The sequence below is a fragment of the Marmota flaviventris genome, chromosome X (assembly GCF_047511675.1).
Source record: "Marmota flaviventris isolate mMarFla1 chromosome X, mMarFla1.hap1, whole genome shotgun sequence".
In the NCBI taxonomy this organism is placed as follows: Eukaryota; Metazoa; Chordata; class Mammalia; order Rodentia; family Sciuridae; genus Marmota; species Marmota flaviventris.
This window is the reverse complement of record NC_092518.1, coordinates 3,865,182-3,877,474: the sequence shown is the minus strand read 5'-3', so window position 1 is coordinate 3,877,474 and position 12,293 is coordinate 3,865,182. Positions and strand designations below refer to the sequence as shown.

The 12,293-nt window shown below is 43.1% G+C and overlaps 1 protein-coding gene across 1 annotated transcript in view; it reads left to right on the top strand.

Annotated features, from left to right (window-relative positions):
- The window catches only part of Anos1 (anosmin 1), a 147,473-nt gene that overhangs the window by 96,770 nt on the left and 38,410 nt on the right, over positions 1 to 12,293 (top strand). The window contains exon 6 of the mRNA XM_027954008.2: positions 611 to 740. Coding sequence (XP_027809809.2) covers positions 611 to 740 — 130 coding nt within the window. The remainder of the gene's footprint in view (positions 1 to 610; positions 741 to 12,293) is intronic.

Here is a 12,293-nt window from a genome sequence, read left to right as displayed (position 1 = left end):
TATGTCAAAATATTTCCCAATGTGTTGCAAATATTTTGAATCCAAGTGTGCAGAATTCCTGGATACAAAAGGTGAGATAGTTACTCTTGAGGGTCAGGACTGGATTCTCATGATATCATGTGATTTACTCAATTAAAAAATTGTTTTGAGCTACAGTTAACTTCTTGATATAGTCATCAGCCTTTAAGCATGTGGGTTCTTATAGCTGCTTCTAGAATTATATTTGGTGTGCGGGTTTAAGAGGCATCTTCTTTCTATAACGTAGAAATGAATTCACTTTCTCATCTATCATGCAATCATGAGGTACCCATTCTCTATTGAGTGAATCTCTCGAATGCTCCATTTAGTCATCAGATTCTAAAATAGCCCAAGCGTTTGTGATAAGATTTTTGACTCCCAGAGGTATTTAACTTTTGGAGATGAGGCAGTGTCCAAAGTTTCCTGCTTCCCAATGACTCTTTGAATCTGGAAATGATAAGAGGGGCTCATACAAAGGGAGGTCAAGACTGTTTTTTTGCATTGGCTGAAGAGTTTGTGCCATTTTTTGAAACACACCCAATGGACACATCAGAATAAAAACTGACCCGTGCTCTGTGACATTTCCCTTCAGACCACGGATGAGCGGGTTCAAATGACCGACATAAGACCCAGCAGGTGGTACCAGTTCCGAGTGGCCGCCGTCAACGTGCACGGGACTCGGGGTTTCACTGCACCCAGCAAACACTTCCGCTCCTCCAAAGGTCAGTCTTGCTGTCCTGCGCCCAGTGGGGGACCCTCGCCTTGCTCCCTGACACACCTGGGATGTGATTCTCATCTCCATGTTGGTCAGCGGGTGGCCATGCTGACCAACCAGATGGGGACCAGATGTGTTGGAAGGTCCCATGGACATTTATGGTTAAGGATGTCAGCAGAGTTTTTCCTTCAAGTTGTCACAGAAAATGATAATAAGGGGACTTTCTAAACTTTGAAGTTGGGGTTTTCCAGGATGGACTTCTACTCAACGTCTTCACTAAGATTCTCCATCAAGCTGGGCACAGTGGCGCACGCCTGTAACCCCAGCTACTCCGGAGGCTGAGGCAGGAGGATAGAGAATTCAAAGCCAGCCTCAGCAACTTAGTGAGGCCCTAAGCAACTCAGCAAGACCCTGTCTCTAATTAAAATACAAAAATGGGTAGGGATGTGTCTCAGTGATCAAGTGTCCCTGGGTTGAAGTCCTAGTACAAAAAAAAATTCTCCACCAAGCATCATTCTACAAATTTTGGGGACGAAACCTGAGTTTTAGGTGCTTAGTCTATGTCATCTTTCATAAAACAGCTGTTAACTGAGTGAAATACTCTCTTAGTTTTGTTTCATAATGTCTAGAACCTGGACCCCTCCTAGATTTTCTTTGTCATTGCTAAAATTTTTGAAATTCCCTGTTTATTGCTATTTAAAACCTCTGTGGAATCAGATGATCCTCTATGATATCAGTGGTTAGTTTATTCTGTGAGAGTTGAAGGACGTAATTTAACCAGATAGCAATGATATCTTCAGGTTTATTTCTCCAAAGCACTGTCAAAACTAATTTATTCTCCACTTGACTAATTAAGATCTAGGTTTCTTTAATATTTATTGTTTAGTTGTAGTTGGACACAATAACTTTATTTTACTTATTTATTTTTATGTGGTGCTGAGGATCGAACCCAGGGTCTCGCATGTGCAAGGCGAGCGCTCTACCGCTGAGCCACAACCCCAGCCCCAAGATCTAGTTTTATAGACAAAAAATGTCATATTCACTTACTAACCCAGAATTATATGGAAGCTAATTTATTTACAATAAATGTAAGCCGGGTGCATTGTGGTAGTAACAATTAGTGTCAGCCTTACAACATCAATGGTGTGGCTGCTACATGTTGCAATTTCTGGAGCATGACTGTAAAAATGTCCCCATCTCAATCTGTCCATTTCTATTTGCTACCACTTTCTCTGCATAACACAGGACTCGAGAAGAAAACTTGTATTAAAAATATTATTTGGACTCCATTACAGAGTGCATTGTAGATTTTTATCTTTCTTAGAAAAAGTCATTTTTTTTTTAAAAAAAAGAGAAAGGTATCTTTTGTTTCAGGGAGGCAAATACAACACACAACTAAGCATGCTTTAAAGGGAAATTGCAGATAAAGACGTCAACTCAGACCAGACTCTGTCTCCAGGTGGCCTGTGCACTTGGAGAGGCTAGTGAAATGAATAATTAATCCCAGGTTAGGAGGCAGGGATCGATAAAAAGCTTGAGGCCTCTTCACCTTGTTTGCACGGTTCAAATGGGATCCAGACCCGTTGGGGATCCAAATGTGTTCCCATCTGCTCAGTAGCTAGCAGGGTCTGGGCTGGGACTTTCAGAACAAGGCTGCTGTCTCACACGTCAGACTAAAGCAGTCCGTCGCCTCTGGAGACAGAGCCATACTACCTGTACGACTGGTAGCACCTCCTGACTCCTGGGGGGAGGAGGGGTGGTTTGGCTCCCGTGATTCTTTATAGAGCCCTGCTCTCACAAGACCTTTAGCACCCAAGCAGAGGTCTGCAGACAGACTCAGGACCGTCATGGGGGAGAGGATCACAAGGTTGGAAAGCTACTCAGTTTCAACACTTCGTATTACAGAGCAATACAACAGACCAGAATTAGAGCGACTGCCTCTGAATTTAATTTGGCTTTTGTTGAACAAAAATGCACCCTCTTTTGAAACATTGCAGTCACCAGGAAAGTATTGTTCTGTTTCCTGCTTGTCTCAATAGGCTCCAAACTCCAGTGCCAAATGTTGCCTTGGGAAGCGCATCCCAGACATTAGTTATTAAACTCTTAAAAACCAAAAAGTTCTGCACAGAATGTATGGTAGGTTCTATTACTTCGTTAGTGGGACACACCACAAGAATGATGTGAGTGTCACAGATAGCTAAATAGAGGAACATACTCGCTCCCCCCCACCCCCGGACCCACCCAAAGGAGACTTCACCTGTACCAAGATGGCACCAGGTCTTTCCTTACTCAATCTCAAGTGGAGAAAAATCTTGTCTGGGAAATATTGTCTCACAATTTTATTAAAATAATTTATGTGCCGCAAAGTCTATTCTTTATGGGTGTACAACCCAATAACTTGTATTATTTACAGTACTGTAGCATCATCACCAACATTTGGGGTTAGAAGAAATCCATCCTCCCAGTAAGACCATGCCTCACTGGGAAAATTTAAAGACAGAAAGTTGTTTCTATTGCTTTAGCTTCTCTTATTAACCCATGTATTTGAATGGCAACCCTATTAGAATAATTAGCATCCTTCAGTGTAGGACATCTTCTCAAAAAAGAAGCTTTTTGTAGAAAACAGTCTCAGACATAAAAATCACATTGATTTGCAAATGATCACTCCATTTCTGGAAATACATGCAGCCTCCAAAGACATAAAGATGGTCTGCTTCCACGTTGTCTTCTCTCAATGATTAGTTTAGTGATGGACAATGCTATTCTCTGTGCAGTTCATCACACACACACACAAAAAAACCCCTGAAGAGTCATTTCCTATAAGTCACCAGGAAGTCCTCAAGAAGTACCGGATTTCCTTTTCTGCATGTATTTTAGTTAGTTTTACTAACGCTGTGACCAAAACATCTGACAAGAACAACTTAGAGGAGCAAAAGTTTACTATGGCTCATGGTTTCAGAGGTCCAGTCCGTAGATGGCCAACTCCATGGCTCTGGGTCCAAGAGCGTCATGGCGGAACATCATGGCGGAAGGGCCCAATGGAGGAGGAGAGCAGCTCCACTCATGGTGGAATCAAGAAGCAGAGAGAGGGGTGGACAGGGAGGGACGGACCACAGGGAAGATGCACCATTCCAGAGCACACCCCCAGTAACTCATTTCCTCCAGCCACACTCCACCTGCCTATAGTGACCCCCCAGTCTGTCCATTCGAATGGGGATGGACCGTCCAATCACCCCATAGTCTGAGTGATTCTGTTGACATCTGTTACATTGGGTCTGTTTTGAGCGTAGCACGTCCTCATACCTCCAGGTCTAACTTGATTGGGAGCAATCTTCTTTACCATGTCAACAGTCTTAGAAGACCCTCCTCCCTCCTCCTTCTCAAACTCCCTCCCACCTCTGCTGTCCCACGGAACCCCACAGGCTCTTTTGCTCTCCTCCCAACACTCCAAACTCTCCGTGGCCACTGGACCTTTGCATTGCTACTTCTTGGAACCAGAAAGTTCTTTCTCCATACAGTTGCAAAGCTGACTCTTCCACCACCTGCACACAAACGTCTCTTTCTTAGCAAAGCCTCCTTTGGCCACCCCTCCTACAATTGCGAACAGACAAATGTGCAAACCAACCCACATTTCCCCTGCTCCATTGTTTCTCGGTTTTCACTTCCTACCTCGAACGTTTTACATGGTAAACGTTGTGCTGTTCTGTCTTCTGTTGAGTCAGGGTGAAGGTGTGTGTCCCACGGACATTTTTGTCTTTGGGTGCAGTTACTGACTCCAGTGCCTGACGTGTCAGAGCCGCTAGACCAGACGTCACTGCATTGAAAAAAAGGAATGAATCCTGAGTAATGGAAAGAGAAGCTGAAATCAGAAAAATAACTTGTTTTCCTGACCTTGACTTTCCCCAGTGGAACAGGACAACACTTTCATGTTTCAAAACTCATGGTGCCTTTTCTGTCCATAAAGGCCCATTTATTTCTGTTTCGCTGCAGAACTAGAATCGTGCCCGCCTTCTGGTGATTTAACATTGCTTTCAGAAAGAATCAATGTTCCCACAGTCGTAGACTATGTCCAAGGGCAAGCAATCATCTAGTGTATTTGGGGCAGGTAGTAATCTACCCATAATGGGAAGGAATTATTTTTTTCATCTGCCATGAACACCTCTGGAAATAAAAGTAAAATTAAGTAGGAAAAGGAAAGAATGACAAAAAAAAAAATAGTTCTATTTATTTTAGCCTCACTGCTGGGCTTCCATAGGCTATAACCCCAATTTTCATAGAGAAGCCAAAATTCTTCCCATTATCTTCCTTATGATTGTGTTAAATTCGAAATGAGCCTGTAGTTTGCCAAAATGGACTGGTGACTGTTTAAAGTAATTTCTTTTTAACTCATTTATTCTGCCCTGATGGACTCTTCACTAAACATCTGTGTTTTATAGGGAATTCTCAGTGCATAGATTATAAGTAATCTAATGCGGGGATTAGAAACTTACTTTCATGCATACCCTGCTCCTGGTAAGCACCAACTCCCACCTGCTCCAGAATCTAGCCAGGATTACAGAATGGGTAAAATCAGTATTATTATTTATTTTTCCGGCAGCCAAAAGAACTTTTAAAAGAGAACTTGGAATGCTGTTTAAATTTACTTGTTTAAAACCTGTATACCATTTTTTCTTCCAGTATTTGAGTAGAAATTGGATTAAAGTTTTAAAAATAACCAGGCACAGTGGCTCATGCCTGTAATCCCATCAGCTTGGGAGGCTGAGGCAGGAGGATCGTGAGTTCAAAGCCAGCCTCAGCCACTTAGCGAGGCCCTAAGCAACTCAGTGAGACTCTGTCTCTAAATGAAACACAAAAGTAGGTCTGGGGATGTAGCTCAGTGGTTAAGCATCCCTAGGTTCAATCCCCAGTACCAAAATAATAATAATAATAATAATTATTATTATTATTATTATTATTAAAGTTATTTGTACTTGAATAGACTAATGACTCTATCTGGTTTTTCTCTCTTTATTTAGAACATAGAAATGGTCCTCCCTGCACATATTGATTTACCTTCAATACAGGTCACTCCTGAAATTAAGTGTTTTTCTGGTCACTAATCCTGCCAGATCCTAGGGTCTTCCTCAACTTTTCTGTATCGTTCCACTTGGATAAAACAACTGGAAATTTCAGAGTGCATGGAGTAGATGTATGGGTACATCCCCAGATCGTTGACACAGGGTGCTTTGAATACAACTCTTAGCCAAAGGAGGGATTGACAGTCCAAGCTAGGAGTCTCCCCACAGCCAGAGGATTCTGAGCTTTGACGGCTTTGAGGTTTGGGTGTGTATAATAGTTCAGGTAGGAGGTGATCCACGAAATGAGGGCAAGGTAAGAGGCGAAGTGAGACAGGAAGAAGACAGTAAAGGGGGATGTCTCACACTTGTTACCACCGTGGCCAAGAGGACCTCTGTCCCCAAGGGGAGCTCAGGGGCTGGTGTGGGACGCACTACCCATCTAGGGTTACTCCCTGGAGAGGTGCATAGGGGAGCCGTGGTATCCAGGCGCCACCCCCTGTCACTCACTGCTGCAAGCCATCCCACCCCACACCTGGCTTGTGCACGGCAGAGCTGGCTTTGGGTCTAGACAGCCTCGCACAAGGAGGTGCAGGGGAGCCCTGGAATTACAATCATAGTTTTCCCACTGCGAAAGGAATCCTGATATTATTAAATATTGCAAATTTTCCTTTAAAAAATGGAGGTGATAGCTGCCAAAGTCACATATCCCTCGGTTCCATGTTCTCTCTCTTCTCTCAGCATTAGACAGGTTTTCCATTATTGTCCATTTCTCGGGATAAGAACGCAACTGATGTTTAACTAGCGGAGACCCTAATTTGGCAGACATGCTATTTGGGATGAGGGTCGTCCACATAGAAAAATACAGGATGGGTTTGTGTTCTTTTTTGCTTCTTTATCAGCAGATGGGTTTTAACCTCTTCTTGACACTGTTTCTATCCATGGAACGGGTAAAAATGCATATATTGCCGACTTCTCATTGGAAATACAAGCTGCTCAGTGGTAATAGGGTAATACAGTAAGATTAGATTTACAACTCTAAAGAGTCTTGGAAATAAATGGTTTGCTTTTGGCTCTTGAGACTATGTGCATATGCACATGAGCACTGAAAGAAGAAAATATTCCAAGTCTGTGAACCATATAAGACAAAATCCGAATCTGTATATTTTTTCTTATGGTTTTCAAAGTAGGCCAACATTTGTTTGGGGCATTTTAAATTAGTCAGTTATCAACTGGACATTGCAAAATAACATACATTTAAGGGAACTTAGGAAGAAAAGGGTCAAATCCAACTTAAGGTATTATTAACCTATGTCTTTGAATATTTATTCTATTTTAATATGTCTTTGAATATTTATTATATTTTTCCCTCCAAATTCAGAGGGTTTTTTCCCATCTTTTTATCCATTTCTGTATACAGTACAAAGGAAAGAAAGTACCCAGAATTGTTTTCATAGTGTACATGAATCACAGGTTCTGTTTTTCTGCACATGCATTACAAAGTGTTGGTAAAACTAGGCAGAACTCTCTGGTAGTAACAAAATTCCCTGTGTCTCCTTGGGGACCCAAGACTGTACGGTCCCAGGGCTGCACATATGTTCCACCTCCAATGAGCAACCCCTAGTCGTCTATGAGTCTTGAAAGCATTGCATAGTTGCAAATTTACCTGCCATGAAGCTTCAGTGACTTCCCAAAGACTCATGCCCTGGATATTTAGGATACTGTATGGGGAAGATTTTTTTTTTTTTCTTTAAGGGGAAGGTCAAGTATCCCAAGTGTGAAATCTGGAAAGGAAAAATTGAGGTCTAAGTATTAGAGCCAATGTTCTATTTGCTTGGAGACTTTGCAACATAGTTGCAACATGACTTTTAAAATAAAACTGCAGTTGATCTCAGTCTCACACCTTCAGAGGTACTCCTGGGATGCAGCTCAGTGGGAAATGTGATCTCAGACATCTACATTCATTTTCCTGCAATATATATAGTTTTTATTCTGTGCTTTGTGGGTATTAGCCTGTGATTATTTATAGTGGTTACTTTCTTTGTAGCCCTGGCTATTTATCTGTTGTTTTGTTTTGTTTTAACATGCAGACATGGTTTCTATGTAACAAATAGCATTGTCTGCAAACCTTACAGGAGTCTGCCTCACAAAAAGTGATGGAGTTTCTCCCGGGACAGGCGGACACGGTCCTTTCCCATGAGAGTTCACGTCAGTGCAATAATAGACCTGCATTTCGCCAAGGGTGATAAGTGGTTTTATTTGTCACTTTGCCCACCGCTTGGGCTCAAAGTGTTCCATTGTGCTAAGACTTCGTGCCTGTTACTTCGTTGCTTGTGACATGTGCCAGAAAAGGTTACGCAATGAAACCTGAAATCTGACTTGCTGGAAGTGAGCAGGTCCATTTTTGCTGAAAACACCACCTAGGATCACCGATAAAAGAAACTATTGTTCTCAAAAGCCAAAGTTGGATTTACATGTTAAGTATTCAACATAGTTTGCATAAGAAGTTGAGTTCAGTTATCTCCGAGAGTGGGCTTGCTGTGTGTGTTTTCCGGGGTGCATTCCTGCAGGTGACTGTGAGGGTGCAAAGGAGTTATTGGAATGAATCAGCAAGAGAACATGCTTTGATGTGAAACTCAGATGGGGGAGTTGAGAGAAGGCTGGTCCTGCACTGTGGATCCAACCCTCTCCCTCTGTAATCTGGAGCTAGAGAAGTGAGAAATTAGTCCTCCTGCCCCCTATCTCCAAATGGGAACAGCAATGCCAACATTCAATCAATAGCATATAATCATGTGTCAGTAAAATTGCAGATAACCAGTGTTCATGTCAAGTTTCATAGAGTTGATTCCATAATAGCTTTTGAAATGCTCTTGATGAGGGGTTGGCCATTCATAGACCACGGTCCAAATTTGGCTCGTGGCCTATTTTGCAAATGAGGTTTAATTAGAACATTTTGCAAATTAAAATGTGTAAAAATAGCAGCCATTCACCTGGGCATGGTGGCACATGCCTGTCATCCTAGCAGCTGGGGGGGGGGGGCTAAGGCAGGAGGATCCTGAGTTCAAAGCCAGCCTCAGCAACTTAGCAAGGCCCTAAGCAACTCAGCGAGACCCCGTCTCTAAATATAATACCAAAAGGGCTGGGATGTGACTCAATGGTTAAGCACCCCTGGGTTCAATCCCTGGTACCATAAATAAATAGATAGCCATTCATGTTCTGGGAGCTATAAGTGGGTTATCTTCACATCTTCACAATTCTCTGTTGCTTTGTGATTTAATAGAGTTTTTTTTTTTTTTTTTTAAGGAAGAAAAAGCTTTTAGACTGTCTTATCTTAGTAATGGGAGTGCACCCTCTTGGTGGTGTAGATTGTCCATCCGAGTCTTAGTTTTGGGAAAGCGTAAATCAAACCTTCATATTTTGAAAGCATTATTTCCTCATATGTTTCTTTGGAAGAGACCATCTTTGGTTTTTCTCCATGAGTGTACCATATCTAGAAAGCTCACAAGTTGACTTATTTCCAGGGCATACCCTCAGGTGCAGCACAAGCAGTGTGGATGGTGTGTTCCTTCATTTTAGCTTTCCTCTTACTTTGCGGTGATGATTCACTTGTCAGCTTAGCTCTGTCCTGCAAGGATCTACCATTCCCTTTCGTAGGTGAAGGATGGAACCCTCCATAACAGAAGGGTGCTGCTGTGACTCTCTTATCTCAAATGGGAATAGCACTCCTCTGACTTTGCATTTCACCCGGGGATCTTATGATCTAACCATTTTGATTGACAAGTTTGAGCCTGAAACTGGACTATCTCTTGACAAGTCGAAGTTCACCATTACGAGAAGCTTCTCAGTCAATCATTCAGCAAATGTTCACTGAGCATTTGCTGTGTGCTAGGGGCTCTTGTGAATGCTAGGAATGTAGGAGCGAAGGAAAGAGATAGAGCTTTGATTAGCCCCAGGGCAGGCAGACAGAAAAGAAATAAGCACAATCATCTATCAGCTTCCAAGGAGGATTTGCTCCAAGACCCTAGGGTCTTGGAGGACACCCAAACCCAGGGATGCTCAAGTTCCACATAAAAACTGTGTACTGTTTGCATGTAACCCATGCACATCCCCCTATAGGTTTTGATCTTCTCCAGTAACTCATGGTACGTCATGCATGGAGTGCTACATGAATGTTGTTACACTGACAGGAAAATGTCTGGGTGCATTCAGGACAGATGGAATCATCTTTTCTAGTATTTTTAATCTGCAGTCTGTATTTTGACTTTGCGATTTAATAGTGATGGGAGAGGAAGCAATTAGAAGTGTTGGGAGTCACCCCGGCTCCAAAGACTAACTTCCCCATCCCCCAAAAGAGCCGACCAATGGTGAGCCCTGCTGGCTCACATGATCCTTACCCACCAATCAGACTAGCCCTGGTGGCTCACCTGATCCTTACCCACCAATCAGAGCCCTGCTGGCTCACATGATCCTTACCCACCAATCAGAGCCCTGCTGGTTCATATGATCCTTACCCACCAATCAGATTAGCCCTTCTGCTCACCTGATCCTTGCCCACCAATCAGATTAGCCCTACTGGCTCACCTGATCCTTACCCACCAATCAGATTAGCCCTACTGGCTCACCTGATCCTTACCCACCAATCAGATTAGCCCTACTGGCTCACCTGATCCTTACCCACCAATCAGACTAGCCCTGCTGCTCACCTGATCCTTGCCCACCAATCAGATTAGCCCTACTGGCTCACCTGATCCTTACCCACCCATCAGATTAGCCCTACTGGCTCACCTGATCCTTACCCACCCATCAGATTAGCCCTACTGGCTCACCTGATCCTTACCCACCAATAAAAAAGCACCCCATGCCAACTGTCAAACCGCCCCTGGCTCTATAAATATGCAGAGCTGTTCCTCAATAACCGGGCATTTGCTCCGATGTCGAGCCTTGTTCCTTCTTTCATGAAGAATCACATCAAAGTCATGGAAGTGCACCATCTTGGTATGATCAGGAGTCCCAAGGGCCTTACTTTTGAGAAAATGTCTGAAAGATATACATTATTTTACAGATGACATGGGCTAAATCTACTGGTATAATAAGGACTTTGGAGAAAATGGTGGTAAAGTTTTCTTGGTCAGGGGGACTCTATTAGCTTTCTGGTATTGAAACAAATACCTTGAGATGTTCTTGTGTTAAGAGCTGATGGAATGTGAGGAACCAGGGGCAGGTGCCTGAGCAGGAGCTTGGCGTGAACCTGAAGGCAGATTCAGTGGAGAGAGGCATCCTGGAAGCCAGGAGGGTGTGTTGCAAGGAGAAGGAGGTGACCACTACGGGTGACCAAAGCGGACTTCTCACAAACGAGGGGCCTATGCTCCTCACACCAGAAAAACCACGAAACTTTCCCATTTTAAATAACAAAGCAACTAGCCTACACAAAGCCCCAGGAACTGTGCATCCCAGAAGAAAGCTAGGGATTTATTTTTTTATTTTTGTAATTGTTCTAATTAGTTGTACATAAGAGCAGAATTTCAATTTCAATTCATTGTTCACAAGTGGAGCACAAGTTTTCATTTCTCTGGTTGTACACCATGTAGAGTCACACCATTCGTGCAATCGTACAAGTACCAGGGGAATAATGTCTGATTCATTCCACTCTCCTTCCTACGCCATACTCCTCCTCCCTTCACTCCCCTCTGCCTAATGCAAAGTACCTCTGTTCTTCCCTATCCCCTCCCCATGGTGAATCAGCATCCACGTATCAGAAAAAAACATTTGGCCTTTGGTTCTTTGGGATTGGCTTATTTCACTTGGCATGATATTCTCCAGATCCATCCATTTACCAGCAAATGCCATCATTTCATTCTTCTTTAAGGCTGAGTAATATTCCATTGTGTATATAAACCACACTCTCTTTATCCATTCATCTATTGAAGGGCACCTTGGTTGGCTCCACATTTTAGCTCTTGTGAATTGAGCTGCTATAAACATTGATGTGGCTGTGTCCCTGTAGTGTGCTGATTTTCAGTCCTTTAGGTATAGACTAAGGACTGGGATAGCTGTATCACATAGTGGTTCCAGTCCAAGTTTTCTAAGGAATCTCCAAACTGCAGAAAGCTAGGAATTTTTTAATATAACTCCCTTGGCCCTTGTTCCAAAGCTTGGAATCACTGACAGTCACAACACGGGTACATTTTCTCCTGGCTTCTACGTTGTTAGATATGGTCTCTCTGGGCCTCCTGTGCAGATGGCGTTGTAGCTGGAACCCTGGGCCTTGTTCTGCTGTGGGGGCATCTGTAGGTGGCCTGTGGTGTGGGGCAGCTGCCTGAGCTCAATTTGCAACTAGAAATGATGAGCAGACCCTCCGGCTGCGATCACACGATGCCTTCTCCATACAGGTGATTTCAGCACCCAATTGAGATTTGGGTTTTCAGAAACCAGAATGGGTAGAACTGCAAAACTGGACATGGTACAGAAGTCATCGGATTACATGACAATGCACATAAAATTGGTGT